Source organism: Ciconia boyciana, chromosome 3, assembly GCF_034638445.1.
Source record: "Ciconia boyciana chromosome 3, ASM3463844v1, whole genome shotgun sequence".
Taxonomy (NCBI): domain Eukaryota; kingdom Metazoa; phylum Chordata; class Aves; order Ciconiiformes; family Ciconiidae; genus Ciconia; species Ciconia boyciana.
This window is the reverse complement of record NC_132936.1, coordinates 76,443,173-76,461,656: the sequence shown is the minus strand read 5'-3', so window position 1 is coordinate 76,461,656 and position 18,484 is coordinate 76,443,173. Positions and strand designations below refer to the sequence as shown.

Below are 18,484 nucleotides of genomic sequence, written 5' to 3'. Positions count from 1 at the left end.
CTTAATTGGCTCCAGTTATCAAAGTAATTTTGTAAATACAGAGGAACTGAAATTTTTTAATCATTTGCTGATATTGTCCTGCTCTTACCTCTAGCAATTTATTTAATTTTAACAAGAGTAAAGATTGACCCAAGTGCTGTGTTACATACAGAAGTCCCATTGCTATCAGTACATACAGATACGTGACAAAGTCCTCCCTCAAATGAAATGTATCCCTAAAGCTTTATTCATTTGGCGAGGCTGTAATGCATGGTCTTCTGAATTCCTTTCATGATTAGCTGGAGCAAAACCCTCTTTTACTTTCAGTGTAGTCTTCCATGAATAGATCAGGATCAGAATTCACGAGCTGGTACGAACCTTGCTTTGTTTTCATTCTGCCTAGGCCCTACAGTGGAGTGCATGCAGTGTAATGGTGAAGACTACCATGGAGAAGTTTCCAGAACAGAGTCTGGGCTTGAGTGCCAGCGCTGGGATGCCCAAGAGCCTCATATGCATGGATTTACCCTGAAACAGTGAGTCATACTCAGCGCTGAATTCATTCCCACAGTGCCTGGGAGACCCCGCCTGCAGACAGCCTAATTGCTACAGACGGCCATAGCTGACTCACAACCTTCTCTTTCATTTTCAATGTGCAGCTTTCCAGAGAAGGACCTGAAGATGAATTATTGCCGTAATCCTGATGGTGAACTTCGGCCCTGGTGTTTCACTACCAGCCCTACTAAACGCTGGGAATATTGCAACATTGCTCGTTGCAGTGAGTCCGATTTCCTGAGATCACTCCATAGGGTAGCTCTTCTCATTAAAATGATGCAGGGAGGGGAAAGACAAGAAATCACAGTTCTGAGTAACCTGAGGAAATCCTTGTGAACCAGGGAAAGTGCACATTAATAAGCAGAATCACTCACTAAATTTCTGTTACATAAAATCATGTAAGGTCAATGAGGATGCAGATGTCACAAAGTGCAATAATGCCAGAGGTGTTATAGAAACCCTAATTTGTCTTCAACCACCTTACTTTTCAATTTACCTGAGAGGCAGGACATTCAGGTTAAATCAGGTGGTAGTTTTCAGCTGACCTGCTAACTCATGGAAAACACCCAGACCAAGCCACCACGTGGCCATACTCTGACATTTTACCTGGGTCTGGCGAGCACAGCCAGCACTTCAGGGGACGAATCCTGAGAAACAAGTTCAGGCCTCAGGAGAAAGACTTATCAGTGAGCTAGCTTAACCCATTAAGCTGAGCACACTAAATCTGGACATTTCCAAAGCACTGAGTAATGAGATCAGTATTGCCATTTGTAGAACTGGACTGCACTTTGAGAAATTTTTTTGTGTTTTTATCTCTAGAGCTTGCTTTCTTATGCATCTGTACTTGCCAGTGCTCTAAGCAGCAGCATGTGTTTACTAGATGTAGTTTACCTCAGCATGCTCAAGTGCAAATGGAAGAATGACTATTTATAGACTACTATATGATAAAGTAAATTGTCAAAGTTACCATAGCATCTCCATTTTGTGCTTAAAACTTAAAGAAAGTTTAAGGAACAGACCAACCTTTAGAGTCATACTTGTCTCCTCGGGAAGTTCCATATACAAAGTATATATAATAGGTATGCACTGTAGATTCATTTTCTGTCTGCCCTCTGGAGGTTCTGTGCCTCTGGTCATTACTCTTACTTTCTTTGTTGTTCCCCACATGCCAGACCAATTCACTTTCTTTCACTCCTCCTTCTGCCCCGCTTTCCCAACTCACTCCAGCTCTGAAAGCTGTTTTGCTTTCTCTCACAATTTCTTCTTGACCCTTATCCTTATCCTTTCTGCCCTTCCACCCTACCCATGTGTATTATATTAATGTGCTACCTTCATCCCACTTGTTTTCACCAGACTGTACAGTACTACTTACTGCCTTTCTAGCTCTGCTCTCAGGGGACTGCAGGCACAAAGTCTAGCTCGACCCAGCAAAGTTATTTCCTGGCTGCTGTAAAAGGGCAGACACAAGACATCTGTCTGGCAGCCCGACTGCTTGTGAAAATGTACACTTTGGTTTTGCCATGGCTTTCAACCAATGTCACCTCTGCTGAAAGAAAAAAATGCATGTTCGACATTACAGAAAACAGAGGGGGTTTTAATATATTTGAAAGCACTGTCTAGCTGTGTTTTTTCTTTTATTTTCTTTGCCTTTTTCTTTTTCTTTAAATCCTGTTACAGCTCCACACCCACCAGTCTCTGGCCTGGGCTCCCAGTGTCTTTCAGGGAAAGGAGAAGACTATCGAGGTAGGATAGCCATCACCGAATCAGGAAATGCCTGCCAACACTGGAACACACAGTTTCCTCACAAACATGGCTGGATTCCTGACAGATATCCCTGCAAGTATGCTGAGCCTTGTCATTTTAACAAAGATGAAAGAACTTAGTTATTTCTTGTAGATCCAGAGGCAAAAGTAGCACAGGTTTTCCGCAGCTATGTTGATAAGCTGTTTTCTCGCCTTTTGTCAGCTCTCATTACTTCTGTTCAGGTCTTGCTCTTAATTTTTTTCAGCATTCCTTTTTTTACCAGCTACTTTATTCTCATGTACTTGTCTCACCTGTCTCCTCCACATCCCACTGCAGAGTTATAAGTATTTACTACTTTTATGTTAAAAAAACCCCTGGCTGTGTTTTGGCACACTTTCAATGCGTTATTCTTCTGAAGAGTGATGCTCCAAGGTCCAAGATACTCCAATACATCCTCATGCTCCAAGGTCAGAGGAGCTGGGTTTGAGGAGCATTATCAATGGGCAAGGGTCACTGGGACTGACCAGGTTTTTAGCTCTGTATTTTGATCCTGTGGGTTGTGAAATAGATCCTGCAAGTTTTCCTGGGCATATGAGACCCTGTCCATTATCACAAGGCAGAAAGCAACGTGCACCGGTACTCATACGCACATGCTTCCAGGATCAGTCTGTGATATCCAGCCTCGCCTGGTTCTTACAGTAACAGTCAGGTACACCAATGGCTTGTGTTTTGAGGTCAGCTTTTACTGCTGTACCTTGGCCTCAAAAACAAGAGCAGAAAGTGTAAGCATTGGAAAAGTTCTTCATATATCATCAGCATTTAGACTGTAAATTAGAAGGCTGTTGATTAGTCCCAAAATAGTGGTGCATGAGGTAATCTCCAAAAAGAATAAATGTAACCACTGAGTTGAGTTCTGCAGGCAGTAGTTGTTAACATTCTTGCACACAACTCTTCTTGATTTCTATGAGTAGTTTAAAGCCAGTGTTTCTGTTTCAGGGGCTTAGAGCAAAACTACTGTAGAAACCCTGACGGAGAGAAGAGGCCTTGGTGCTACACCATCAACAGCAGCATTCGGTGGGAATATTGTGCAATTCCCCACTGTGATGGGACAGAACAAGGGATTGCTGGTATGAGTAGTGGAGTGTACTTGAGAGAAGGACTTTAAAGCAGTGAGAGACTTATTGTTTCTCATTGTAAATGTGTCAAATCTTTTTTCAGTCGCCTTGTCACTGTTGTTGTTAATGCAGCTTTTCTGCTTGGCATGTTACAAAACCTGCCAAATATTGGACTTTCAATGGTTAAGGCAGTGCAGTGAAAGATGTAAATCACCAGCTGACGCAACAGAAGAATTGCATGATGAAAGAGGTTTATTTTTTTTATATTCCTTTTTTTTTCCCAAATGTAGGGCATTTTTAGCAAGTTAATTGAAAAACGAGAAGTAAGTTTAAAGGGATAAAAAAGTTCTAAATAAAAGGAAGTCACATTTTTTGAAAGTAGCCATGAAAGAGAGGGCAGGATCTTCCAAAGTAATAAAAATCTCACCTGAAACATCCATTCATGTAAGCACAAAAGATATCAAGAAAGTCTTAGTGCAATCAAAAGGATAATAGAGAGATTAAAGTTTAACATAATTTTCATTTTAGAAATATATCAGGGGCAAAATCACTAGCATCTAATCTTTGAGGATTTTTCATGGGAACTTTCCGATCTTTAATTCAAACATGTTCACATATACCAAACGAAACTGAGGGACGAACCTTCCACTGAATAGCATCTGATGTATGGGGGTAATCTGTGAAAGTTTTCTAAATATATTTGGAAATGCCTTTCTGCTTTTCCTGCTGGCCATGATGCTCTCACTGGACGCTGTCTGTATAAACGAGTCATTCGTTTTTGTTGTCCTATGTGTTTGATGCTTTCTTGTGCCTACTCAGTAAGAAGATAAAATTGTGACGCAACAGAACAGTTTCTGTCGTTCGCTGCAGATGTGCCTGTGCAGGCTCACCTGTCAGAGGAGTGCTACCAAGGCAAAGGCCAGAGTTACCGTGGCACAACTTCCATCACTGCATCGGGAAAGAAATGCCAGGCCTGGAACTCCATGTTTCCACACAGGCATGAAAAAACCCCAGACAGATTCCCAAACGCGTATGTTTGTCTCAACTTTTCTTGCTTTATCTGACAATGACCCTTGCTGATTGTATTATCTTTGCACATCTATGCTTTAAAACCCTGCCAGGGAATATATCTATAAAAGTGAATTTTTCTGAGACTTGGAAACATTTTCTGTTAGTCTCATTTTTAAAAACTGTGTTTTCTTGTTATTTAAATGGTGAGTAAAATACAGCTGTGTCCCTTGACTCTTAAATCTGAGCTTCTGTAACCAACACTGGGAGACTTGTATCTGGAGTCTGGGCATCTGCTGAAATACACGTTTTGTTTATGAATTTGAGACCTTTGTGGTGGCCTTTCTACTTATTTCATCTGACGAGAACACAGCATTTATGCTGCAAAACACACCATCAGATGTATTATGATTAGAACTACCATTTAAATGTTCTTTGTAGTTGGAATTGGGCACCCAGAATTGCATACCCTGAATTTTTCCCCTTGATTTGTCTTCAGACTAACAAAACTGGACCAGTGATGACTTAGAGAGCTAATCATAATTACTAATGTGCCAGTTGTTAATAACGGTACGAAAGCAACAAGATGACAATTGCTAGGAAATCCATCATTGCTTGGTGGATTACAGGTATAAGCAGGAAGGCTGATACTTTCCTATTTTTTTGCCTTTTTTATGATGCCACGCTAAATACTTTTTTTTTTTAATTTTCAGTCATATTTTGGCATAAAAAATACTGATGTATTGAAACTGGAACATCCTCAGAGGGGATGCTGTTTTTCACAAACTTTTAAAAAAATTGAAATCAAGCTGTGAAAATGTGGAACTAATGTGTTCTGGCATATTTGAAAAAAAGCATTTCAGTTTTTTTATTTCACTCTTTTATATTAGTTTTATATCAGTTTTTATATTATCACACTGTGACTGTGCTGTGATTCAGGATGGGGAAATACTGCAACTCTGCAAATTATTGAAGACAGGAATTCTACTTCCTCGTGCCCCAGCAAGCACAGGCATGGCAGTGCTCCCACTGAATTCAGCAGCATTGGTTTTCTGGGGGTTGGGGGGGATCATTTGCATAAGTATTTATTTGCCATTCTTCTGAATATGAGAAAGAACCCTTTGACATTGAAAAATAAAAATTTTGGTAAAGCATAATTGTCTACCAACAGTATGGATCTTCCTGCATATTTATTACTAATTCACACATTCACACAATTGTGTATGCTCATACATTTGTACTTAGAAATTAAATTATTGTCATATCGGGCATTTATTTAGCTACTTAGCACATTGACATATTACAGCCAGAATTTAAGCCAGTAGTTGAATTATGTTTCCTTATGCATAAATGTATTTATGACTCTGACGTACATTTGAAATGTAACTCTCCACTTGTATCACAGCCATAAATGTGTTTGGTGGTAATAGGATATCTAGCAAGAAGTAAAAAATTAATAAATGTATTTATCTCTACATAGTACAGATCCACATCTTTTTGGCAAGATATTCCTATGATTACTTTCGATCTTATGCAGTGTGACTATTGTACTTGTTTTTGCAGGGATTTGAGGGACAACTATTGTAGAAACCCAGATGGTGATAACAGCCCATGGTGTTTCACCACTGACCCCAGCATGAGATGGGAGTACTGCAATCTCAAGAGGTGTGATAATCACACACAAGAGCCCGCACCAAATGATCCTCCTGCAACGACGGCACAAAATGTTGGCCTGACTACACCTACCACATCTGGTAACAGCTGGCTATAAGTGTCACCTCCTGTAGAGTCTTTGGGTAAAGGAAATAGTAATCTACCAAAATTATTCTTGAGTAGTGCTACAACATAACAATCACATCCCTCCTCCAGCTTTCAGATCTGTACTGTTGAATTTTGCAGCAAATACTCTTTAGTCAGTTCATAACCTGTAGTCTGTATCATTTTACAGTGCAGTCTGTAAGATATCTTTTTCATTTAGGGGATCAAGAGGAAAATAGACAAAATTTCCAGCGTTTCTGTAGCTGTGTGCTATTGAAATATGATCACAGTGAACATTGTTGTTATAGGAATTTTGCTGGTGCTGTGCTTTATGTTTTCAGGATGTTGACCTTAGCTTGCTGTGTTGTTCACAGGCAACCATGTTTTGCAAAATGCATGCACCAAGAGAAACAGGTTTTTGTTCTATCCTGCTTCATTTCTTCCTTAATTAGTAGTCCATGTTGGTCAAAGTGGTGTGACTTTTCTGAATGTATAGCAGAGCTTTCTACAGATTATTGACTTTGCAAAGGAAGGTGGCAGGGTTGGATAAAACATACATACCTAAATGGAACTGTGTACTCTTATTCGCGGGTAACAGAAGAAAGTACCTGAAGCAATGTCCTCAGAAGCAACAATTGCTCTCTCAGTGTAATGGGCTGCTAATTCTGAAATACGCTTCTCTCATGGAAGGTGCTTACTGATACCAACTTGGCAAAAATCTTGGAGTCTTTTCAGATATTCGCAAAATGTTACAGAAAATGTTTAGCCTGAAGTTCCTTGAAATTTATTCCAATTCAGTTACTCTGTACCTCCAGGAAGACATCCATCTTGACAAACTAAGAGATCACATCCCAGGGTACATTTTTGTCTTTCTTTCTGCTATAGAGACTAGAGAGTGTGCAAGTCCTAGAGGTACTTAATCTGCCCTGTTTCTGCTTACCACCGTCGCATACAGATTCAGCAGCTAACAATAATTTCCTTTTCCTCTTTTTTCACAGACTGCATTAATGGTAATGGTAAAGACTATCGTGGCACAGTAGCAAAAACTGGAAGGGGCAGGACTTGTCAAGAGTGGAGTTCTCAGAAACCTCATAGCCACAAATATTTTACTCCTGTGACTCATCCAAGAGCAGGCCTGGATAAAAATGTAAACAGCTGTTAATGCCATTGGTGTCATTGAACATTGTCTCCATTCTGCATGACCCCTCACTTCATGTTCAGTCTTTATAGACCAGGTTAAGCGTATCTGGAAGTCATCACATTGGTAGCCCAGACCTATAATAGCATTGAAGAGGGAAGGATGCATTTTACACTACCTAGGATATTGGTACTTCAAGCACAGAGGTACACCATGGGTTTGATGCTGACAGGCAAGCAGCACAAAAGAAATAATACAGTGCTTCCCTGATTTCTGCAAACCCCAAGGTGATGCCTTTTGCTGTTTGTCACAAACTAGGCAGGCTTCTGGCAAATTCTCAGAGCTGACCTAACTTGCACTCACTGACTTTAGGGGAAGAAGGATTAGGCCAACAGTAAATGTTATAGTGCAAAGCACTTAGTCATCCTATGTCAAACTTTACTTCTCATAAGGCCTTAAAAAACACTAGAGCTAGGGTGACTCTTGGTGGATGAAGAAAATAATAGCGATTTTACCATATTTTTCTAATTTCACTTGATGGTTTTGAGATACAGGAAAGAAGAATTTTGTGATCAGAGGAAACAGAAAGCATTTAACATCCAGTGGAAAAGTAGTTGGGGGAAATAATTCAAAGTTTTAGTTTAACACTTTTTTAAAAACATGCACTTCTTCATTCTGTGGCTAACATTTGGAGTCTTCATTCTCTGTTTTTGTAATTATTACAGTATTGCAGGAATCCTGATGGAGATGTAAATGGTGTTTGGTGCTTCACAACAGACCCAGAAAAAAAATGGGAGTACTGTGAAATCCCACGCTGCTGTAATTATCCTTAAAGACTTTTCTGTCCTCCCTTTCTACAGCTTGTTATGATAGCTACAAAATGTTTTCAATCCAACCATAAAATACTGCAGCAGGCAGTAGCTTTAGATTTGAATTTAGGTCTGTATGGAAGTTTGACACAATCAGGCACCTATAACAGTCAGCCAAAGTTGAGATAACCTACTGCCAAAAGTCATCAGTAAGATTTCATAGATAACAATCTGTGTGCTCTTTATCGTCAGTGAAGCTAAGAACTCAGAGTTGCTAGCTGAATTTGAAATATCCAGTGAAGCTGTGAAGAAAGGTATTCCTTCCCTGGGCTCCTCAAACACAGGAGAGGATTTCCTTGATGTTCATGCTAGGCTTTCCATGCGCTTTGTGGCAGGACTAATGCCTTGAGAACCTGCTCATACACTTTTCCTGTTAGTTGGGAGCACCAGAGACGACATCCCTTGAAACTCTTTTCATGCTCTGCTGACTTAATTTTTATTCTGATCTGGATGTTAAAATAATCTGTCCCTAGATATTTTGCCTTTCTTTTGGGGTATGGAGTGAATTTGGTCCTGGATATTTTACGCAGATTTCCTTAATTCTTTCTGTCTATTTTGGGATAGCAATCAGTACACTGAGCAGATGTAGTGTTTGCTGAAAAATTCAGCAGCAAAAGAGATTTTACCTTCTGTGGTGCCCTGGCAGTGGGCATCAATAACAGCTGTAATGTACTGGGAGCGCTGCTTGGCACACCTGGCAGTCATCTTGTTTGCTTTGCTCTTCCCTTCCTTGCCTGCATTTTGACAGAATTTTTTTTTTAATATATCTGGCAGGGATATGGAAAGTCTATTTCTTCTTCATCTCATGTATTATTTTTACTACAGTAACATCTAGAGGCCAGATCCCTGCTCTGTTGGACAGTGTAGCAATACAAAATAGTGAAGAGTGGTCACTCCTACAGGAGTATGTGATATTCTTCATGCTGGCCATCTAATGTGTTCCTCTAAGCAGCAATGCGCTATGACTGTACACATTAATTTTGTCAACCAGACCTAAGAGCTGTGCAAGCGAAAAGAAAAAGGAATGGTATACAAACAACACATACTGCAGCTATAAAAACCTGGTCCCTGAAACTGCTATGGTGGAGCTTCACTTTGAGAACTGATCTCTTTTCAAAACAGCCTTTGAATACTAGATTTTTAAATTAAGGTGTAGGGGAACCTTACAGTCTCTTGCATTTGATTACTTTATTAATTGTCTCATACTGAAACTAACAAATTTAACATCCATAGCACCATATGCAGCTCTGGAAAGAGTTACTTGGGTCCTTACTGAGCACCTAAGCTCAATCCATTTTAAAAAGTTCAGAGAGATTTGGATTAAAAAGAAAGTAGAGTGAGCAGTGTGAGAGCAAAATTGGAATATTTTATGATGAGGGGACAGTGACTCAATTTTATTTATAATCTAGGGATTGGTTTGAACTCAACCAAGGTGTAGACTGTAATGTTTTAAAGAGTTTAGAAATTGTTATTATTGTCTGGGCAATAAACTCTTCCACTTTCTTTATCTCTCTTTTACCTTCAGCTTCTCCACTTTCTTTAGCTCTCTTTTCCCTTCAGCTTCCCTACGGATTTTCTTTTGGGGGTGGGGCTCATTGTAGTTTTACTTATGTTATCTGACTACATCCAAATACTTGACATAGTTAACCATTTTTTCCAGGTAAATTCATATTTTGTCATGTCAAATGTGATATATTAGCCCCATGTTTAGATGCTCAAGGTAGTGATAATATAACGGAGTCTAAAGGTTCTGGTTGTTTCTTTACCCTTAGTTTCTATTAACCAACGTAAAGAGTGAAAGCCTAAGGAAGATAAAAATATGTCTTATGCCTTTCTCTTTTCATCCGATCGCACTGTGGATGGCATTACAGGACTGCTTTAAAATTCTCCATTGTAACTTTTTTTATTCTGTAGCTTCTTCTGAGCATGACTGTGGAAACGTCCCAGTGAGGAGTGAGCGAGCCTGTGAGCAATATAGCATGTGTGATGCATCTCCAGGGTCTTGGCCTTGGCACATCAGTCTCAGGATGAGGTACTGGCATTCCAGACTGTATCACCATCCATGAGCACAAGGGTTTCACAGGGAATAGGTGTTAGAAAGAGACTGACAGGAAACAATGCATATGCTTCTGGAGAGTGGCCTTGATTTCTATATAAAATGCCTTAGCATGTAAAATAAACTTTTTTTTTCAAATCATAATGTCCACAGATAGCTGCTTATTGGTCATTAATCCAAAACTCCCCACTTTCTCCTGAATCCCTAGAGGGCAAACTTGAACTGCAGACATTAAGTAGAGCTTTATTTACTGAAATGGGGAAGGAATAATTCCCACTGAGGATAATGACAGTTAATTGCATTCTGCAGTGGGAAATTTAAGCCCAGGAATATAGCCACCAACCTGCAATGTGTATGAATGGATTTTGATAATTCCTTTTCACTCAGCATCCAATCTGGTTCAAAAGTAAATTGATGCTGTGACCACCCTGGTTGTGTTAGAGGCCATAGGAAGACCATCATCTCTCAGTATAAAAAAATGATTATGCATAGCATTTCCACAGTCACAGTGAGACTGGCTGAACAGGAGATGAAGAAGTGCTTACAGAAATGGTAATGAAAATTTCTATAGAGTTGTTGACAAGCACCGTAATAAATATTATCCCAAGAAAAGCTAAAAGTCCATAGTAAGGTTTATTTAAAGAACTAGTCCAAAGCAACCCCACAAATCAGAAGGATGTATCTTTTTATAATTGCTAATCAGGACAAAACCGTTACATCACAAGTGACATTGTTAGGGAATGTAATTATTTTTATTAAATTCCTAAAAGCAAGAGTGCCCTGTTGCAAAAATTTCACCTAGGTGTCAAATTTCTTTTCATGTCTCTCATGTTCTGGAGCAAATAAAGCTGGTTCTTTGCAAATCTGCATTTGATTTCTCTTGCCATTGACAAAAGACAAACTGTGACTGGTAAAAGGTTTGAATAAGGGGCATATTGCTAGTTTGTTAATATTTCCCATTGTGCACAGCATAGGTGGTGGAGAATTGACTATGCAGTCTTAAATGAAAGTCATTGTCTTCTCTGTTCTAGTACCAACGTGCACCATTGTGCTGGCACTCTGATACATCCACAGTGGGTCCTTACTGCAGCTCAGTGCTTGCACGAGTGAGTATCATCTGCTAGAACGAGTGACAGGCATTTCCTAAATCTGTATGAGAAAATCAATAGAGGAGCAAGATGTACCCAATAAGGCACTTTCTTTACTACTTATTTCCTGTCTTTCTTGCCAGCAAGCTGATTTTTATCTTCTGCTGCTGTCTCAATCAAACAGCAGCAGAGCACAACAGAGGTTACTTCTGTTGTCTGCCCTCTCCTCCACCCCAAAGCATGCTGAAAAGGGTGCTAATGATGTGCTGGTGGTAATTGCACTTGGAAAAACGGTGGCAGCAGCTGACCCTTAGGGCTTTAGAAGTTGTGAACACTGCAAGAAGGTGCTACATTATTTACAGCCCATGGGATTTCTCCATGATCATAAACATCAAACTGTTTAAAAAAACCCCACATTTTCCTCCGCCCCAAGAATAAATGCAGGCATCTATGGTCAGAAGCAGCAGCCTGACCATCCTGTTAATTGAATTCTCCAGGGAAATCACTAAATTTTGTGAAAGTGACATTCCTGATTACATGTATGGATGTATAACCTTGCCGCTGTCATTTCTTCCAGGTCAACAGAGCCTTCTTCCTACAGGGTGTTTCTTGGGATACAAAATCTCAATGCAGCAGAGCCATCCCTGCAAATCCAAAGTGTTCAGAAAGTATTAAAGGAACCAAGTGGAGCAGATATTGCTTTGCTGAAGTTGAACAGGTACCATTTCAGTCCAAGTTTTCCACCCCTGACACCTTTACTCTGAAGTCACAAGTTAGCTTAGGCTGGAGTTAGCTCTCAGAGGAGTTTGTGGGATGGTATGAGAGAATGTGAGAGTCCCTTCGAGTATTAGCATAGGCATCTGTTCAAGGGTAAACCATTCAGCAGGAGCATCTCTCCTGCTGAATGCCACCACTGGCAGAAGCCATGTGAGGTTCTTACACAGTTTAGGAAGGGCAAGGACCAGTTAGGATGGGAGGGATTGCCACCCACTAGGTAGCAACTCCACTGAAGCAGGGTGGGTGGAGGCAAACCAAAGCAGACTTGTGTCTGGAGGATCTGCGTGGAGGTTTTTCCTGCTCTGCCCTGAGGGTTGTGAGCTCCAACTGAAGTTTTGGCCAGGAGGCACCACAGCTTCTGCATGGAGAAAGTAGAAGGGTCCAGTTTCCCTGGCAGTGCTCCAGGTGAGGCCACATCCGTGCTTCATAAGCTGCAGACTTGGCCAACAACTTAGTAAAACCAGATCCTGCTTGTGATATAATGAAAAATCCTGTGCATAACTGTAATTGTCTGAAGCCCTCTTTTGTGTCTTGCTTAGATGCGTGAGCAGTCTGCTCCAAAATGTGTGCTGTTATTTCAAGGTTATTTGTTCCCTTTTGGAATGCTCCTGAAACTTTTCTATTTAATCATTGGTTTCCCTCTTGTTCTTACACTCACCACACATGGATTAAAGATCATGAAAAGCTCATGTTTGACCTGAGAGGACATTTCTTTTTAAAAATTCACCATACAGCTTTGATGAACTTAGAACAATTTCACTTCAATTTCAACTCAGGTTATCTGGTGTTTGATTAACCAAAATCCCACTCATTTCAGGTGAGTAGAAGGAACTCATGCTCCACCGGTTTTATTCTTGCTAGGGCTTGTAACTATGTCATTCAATTTTTCTTTCATTGGGTGTTCTATGCACATTTGCACTGTAGATACATGCATGCTATAGCACTGTAGCCAGTTTTGCATCATCAGCACTCGCCATCTGAGTACATTCTGCATGTGAGATGCCATAAATAGCAGATATGGACATCATATCCCTCAGTTTCTGGCTTAGACCAACTTTGCCTGTTTTCAACTTCATTAAATTCCTTCTTTACATTTGTCTTCAGCTTTCTCTGTGGACCTTATTATTTCCAAATCTTCACTGTCTGTTCATAAAACAGATCACCCAAGAAAATATGTGAGAAAACTGGTTGCTACTCCTATACCTGCATTTTGTGGCAATAGACAAGACTTGTCAGAGAACTGATGCAGGTCTGTGAAGATCTTGACCATAATCATCCCAAAGGAGGGCTGATCTATTGAGGAGGACCACTGGTTTCAGTAGAAGTCTGGTCCCAGGTGAATTATGTGCCATGCTCCTGAACAGATGTGTGCTCTCTGAGACTTTATACTTCCATTTCAATGTCATGTCATCCATATTCTGGTATATCTTCTGAGGTCTTGCTACCTGTTCTCCTGTTCATTTACCTACCCAGACATCAGAGGCCTCTGAGAAGGTGCCAGTGTCTACCTTGTGTTCGTTTCAATCCTGTTCGAAGGTCCCTTCCTTGTGTGCCAACAGTTTTTTTAGGTGCTGTCTCATCTCAGGACGGATGTAGAATTTCCTTGGTGCAGAATAGGAGCATAGGTAGAAACAAAGTTAACTTCTTGATGTTGGGGAAGCAGAAGCTGCAATGCTCTATTGCAGTAGTTAAAAAATGTTTGCCTGGCTACTGTCACACCAGCAGACCAGACAGGAGCCAGAGTTGCTGTGAGGGCCGTAAGACTAGTGGAATTAGACCTGAGATGCTAAATACAATTTTGAAGATAAAGGTCCTAGAGGAACAGCACTAGAAACCTGGAGAAACCTGGAAACCAAGAGAACCCCCCCACCAATCCGAGCTTTCTCACTTTAAACTCTTCTTGTCTATCAATTTTCAGGAATTCTTTTAATAAAAATGGACTTTATTGAGAAGTGAATGAACTAGTTTTGGAAGCTGCAGAACTGATTTCCATTCTTATAGGGAAAAGAACTGACGCAAGGTTTATTTCATGGAACCATGTGAGAGTGGAGGTTTGAGATCACCATCTTGGACTTCAGAGGGCTGGAGGATAGACTTCAAAATGATGGTGATGGCATTGGCACAGCTGTAGCTTCAGTACAGGAGCTGGTTAGCATCTCCTATGCTCCTGGACTGCTGCATTCATGTTTCATTCAGATTTTTGTGTTGAAGAGATCTTTATTTTAAGATGGATCAGAGTCACTTCCCTTTGGTCTCTCATTCTCTTGAATCTTCTTGGGGCTTATGGCCTTGGAATGGCCTGATTAGGAACAGGGGGATTTTTTAGATCCCTTTAATTGGACATTGAAGATCTCACTAGCTATCACATCACATACTTTGAAAATCATTCTGGGCCTGAAAAGATATTATAATCAGATAGTATTAATAATAATAATTAATACCAGATTATTATCAGATATATTAATTTTACCCTGACCGAACATCTAGAGTTCATTCAGGTCCTTTTACTCTCTTTCACAATCAGAACTAATGTTCACAGGGTAGGTTCCTGACAGTGGTAGATCTCATTTAACAGCTTGTTCAGACATACTTTCACTATACCAAAACTGTTTGTGCTTGTCTGACTCCTAGGATGACATACCTTCCAGAAGCCACCTCATCTTTTCACATCTGCATCTGAAAGTCAATAAGGGGTCAGACAGTCCAAAGCAAAGACCTCCCTATGCAACGTTTTCATCTTCTGCAGAACTGCTTCCCAAGGCCCTGTCCACTCCACGTTGAGCTTTATTCCGGTGCTGAAGCCTCCAGGCACAATCTTGTGATGAGGAAGAGCTTTATTTTGGTATTTACTTTATTGAGGTGCTAGACTTAGTAATGTGGAAGATACTGCATGATGCCCACAGTTGTATCACCCACGTAACCAGAAGAGAAAGGAATTTTCTGCAGCTTCAGCTGTGTCTGCTTATTTACTCATTCATCCATCCTTCTGTCCTCCTGTGAAGTCCCTGAAAATGTCCACGACCTCTGAGGCAGGGAGGACCTGAGAGAAGTCAGGCTCACACCACCTGCAGGGGTTGCTAGGGGCTGGGCTTGGGCTTGTGCATGTTCGTGTACACACCGCAGGGGTAACCAGAGATCAGCACCCTAGCACTATGCTACAAACACACTCGCACTGTGACTGTGCCCACAAACACATCCCAGAGACTTTCAGTTCCTGTAAGTAACGTCTTTTTTCACTAAGTGACTAGGCACCATCTTACAACTATCTATACGGTTTTAAGGCTTCTCCACCCTTCCCCACACCATTTCCATGCAGAGCCTTCTGTGTATGAAGACTGAACATGCTGATGGTAATTTTTCTAAGGATCTTTTAATTATTCTTTGTTTGTTTTCCAGTCCTGTAACAATTACCAACCATGTAAAACCAGTTTGTTTGCCTGAAACCAGTCTGATGGTAGAAAGAAACACAGCATGTTTTCTAACTGCCTGGGGAAAAACAAGAGGTAAAGCATATTCAATGTGGTTGAAAACTTAGGCAGGTTTTCAAATCCTATCCCAAAAAAAGTGCACTCATGGGACCTAAAATCACATTTTACTTAAGATTTAACTAAGTCAGAGGTCACCAGGCAACATTATTCTTTTTATTTCTTTCTCTCAGACCTTGATTTTTCCCCCCTCACTTTTCCCCCCTGAGATAAGATGGCATCCCAGGAACTGTGAAGCTTTTGAGTCAGAACTTGCTCAGATCCAGCCGCCTTTGGGGCATGGGCAAAATGAGTTCAAGCTGAAGGTTTTTTAATGTCAGTAAAACACTTACCTGAATTTTGTTCACAGTCTAGCACTAAAAACTGACCTATGTGGTCTTCTGCTGCCCACCTCTCACTCCACCTGTGCTGAAGGTTGAGAACACCCAGCCGTCTTTGACCCGCTTTTGCTGCAGCAGGAGGCAATTCTTTGTCCCTGTGGCTTCCAGAAGTGATGCTGGCATCTGCCCTCATTCAGTCCCGGCTCCCATGTACACACTTTTGGCCTTGCAGAGCTACACGTAAGGGATGCTCTTCCCACCCCATTTGCCAGACAGTACCTTATTAATACTTCATCTGTAAAACGAAGCCAAAGGATTCTTCTATGTATGGACATCTACAGAATTAAAAAAAAAAAAGAATAGAACATGTCCCTGTCTCTGAGTTTCACCATAAAAACCTTCCACATAGATTGCAGTACCTTTTTCCCCTTGTGTCATTTAGCTACAAAATTGATGCTATGAAAATAATGCTTAAGAATAATGACTCTACTGTTAGTGTAACTCATCAGCATTATCAAGAAACACTTTTCTCCAGCATAGACAGTATTTACTGGCTTTCCTCTCATCTTTTTTCCCTTTCTTGCCTTGCTTTTTTTTCTTTTTTGTTCAGCTTGCCACACGGTGGCAGCTGCTTCCTATGTTCTAGTGATCACGGCCACAAAAAAAAATGGTACAGGCAGATTTCTTCTGGAAGTGCATTAGGAAGGAGAAACGAACAGGCCACTGTTGCATTTAGGCAGTGGGAAAGAGGGTCCTGCCATGCCATGCAACTAGTTCAAGAAATCAGCAGGGGAGGGGGAGCAGAGCCAGAACCCCACATCTAAATAAACTGTGTTTTGGGAAAATTCAACCTTGGCTTCAGGAAAATTCTCCTTATCTAGAAAACACTATCTTTAGGCTTGAAAGAGTTCAAATAACGTAAAGTAAATCCAGGCTAACATTTTTTCCCCTTGAAATTATGGTTGCTACTGCACCATAATGAAAGCCTACAAACTGACACAATGGCTCATGATACTAAGTATCTGTTTTTATTTATTTTGTAACACTTTGCAAAGAAGAGTAACCTCTGCTTGTTGGGGGTATGTATGATCCAAGCACAAAAAAGCTGAAAGTTTTAATAAGGTTCTTCAAGGAGCTCAGAGACTATAATAGAGCTGGGGATGGATCCCAGTCCTTTCATTACTGAGGCTTCACTGGAGCACAATGCCCAGGCTACCATTTATAACTGTTATATTTTCTTGGTTGTTCATAAAGGTACCGATACAAACAACAGATTAAAAGATGTTGAATTCCCCGTGCTTCCAAATAGAATATGTAATCGCCCTGAATTTCTGAATGGAAGTGTCAAAAATCATGAGTTTTGTGGTGGATTTACTTTTGGAAGCATAGGTAACTGCAAGGTAAGAATAATCTAGCTTTGAGTGTCAGCAGGTCAAATGACAATCTGTACTTTCAAGACTCAGAAATAGCTTCAGCAATTCAAGGCTTCTGCATGAAGCATAAGAACTGAGGTATACATAGCATTTTTTCTTCACTCACAGTCAACCAGAATAGCAGGGAAATTGCGTAGGGTAATTTTTCCCTTCCTTTCGGAACTGCATGCTGACATATCCTACTCATAGTAGCCTAGTGTTGTGAATATCCCATCCCACCTGAAATAAAGCCTGTGATATACTAGCTGGACTTCCTTTTGTTCCTAGAGACAGAGAGGAAACTAGTGACTGTTTCTGGTGCAGCCTGGAGTTGTACCACATCTTTATGTAATCCCTTGATTAAATAAAGCTTGAGGTGCTTCCAGTTTTCTAATTTTCACAAGTATATGAAAAGACTTTTAAAATGTGTTTTTCTTAATGGAGGGTATCGTGTTGGGAGCTTTTCAATACAAAGCTGGTAGCTACTTGGTGACAGAGTCCGAAAGCAAATGCTGGTCTGTCTAAGCAGGTGTTCAAGACTGCCAGTGCAAATAATGAGAGTTTCCACTGAGAGTGTGGACAGTGCATTCATTGATAGGCACACAAATCACTGGAAATAGGTATTCATCACCTGCCATGCCTGGATTTTAAGAAACATCATTACAACAATTGTATTTACTTTGTCCAGGATCAAGTAGGTCAGAGGATGTGGAAACTTGAGAAACTTCCCTTTTTCGTGTAATTGGCTTCACAGTGATCTGGGGATGTTCCAACATCCATGATTGGTGGTCTCTTCTTCAGACCAGAGGAATGGCCTGGATGCTTGGAAACAACTTTTTTGCCCCCCAGTTTTTTACTCCAGCAGGTCTAATAAAACACTCTCCCTCTCTCTACACCCCTTGCCTCAGTCATATTTTGAGGCCTTCAGAGTTACCACAATATTATTCCTGCCAGTATTTTGCTGTTTGCATGTCTAGTGTCTCCATCACTAAGGGAGTCATCTTATTCTCTCTTCTCCTCCCTAGGCTGAAGTTGGAGGACCTCTGGTCTGCCAAGATAAGGACAGATTTGTCCAATATGGAGTCACCTCTTGGGGACTGGACTGTACGCAGCCATCAAAGCCTGTTTTTGTCCGAATTCCTAGTTTTGTTTCTTGGATCAAGAATGCAATGGTTGCTCACTGA

The 18,484-nt window shown here is 40.7% G+C and overlaps 1 protein-coding gene across 1 annotated transcript in view; it reads left to right on the top strand.

Moving 5' to 3' along the window:
- Positions 1–18,484, top strand: part of LOC140650082 (plasminogen-like) — a 29,437-nt gene extending 10,953 nt beyond the window's left edge. Inside the window, exons 6-19 of the mRNA XM_072857959.1 lie at positions 383–512; positions 636–754; positions 2,209–2,371; positions 3,271–3,401; positions 4,260–4,419; positions 5,961–6,151; positions 7,154–7,302; positions 8,019–8,112; positions 10,077–10,194; positions 11,250–11,324; positions 11,884–12,024; positions 15,480–15,586; positions 17,143–17,288; positions 18,326–18,484. Coding sequence (XP_072714060.1) covers positions 383–512; positions 636–754; positions 2,209–2,371; positions 3,271–3,401; positions 4,260–4,419; positions 5,961–6,151; positions 7,154–7,302; positions 8,019–8,112; positions 10,077–10,194; positions 11,250–11,324; positions 11,884–12,024; positions 15,480–15,586; positions 17,143–17,288; positions 18,326–18,484 — 1,883 coding nt within the window. The remainder of the gene's footprint in view (positions 1–382; positions 513–635; positions 755–2,208; positions 2,372–3,270; positions 3,402–4,259; positions 4,420–5,960; positions 6,152–7,153; positions 7,303–8,018; positions 8,113–10,076; positions 10,195–11,249; positions 11,325–11,883; positions 12,025–15,479; positions 15,587–17,142; positions 17,289–18,325) is intronic.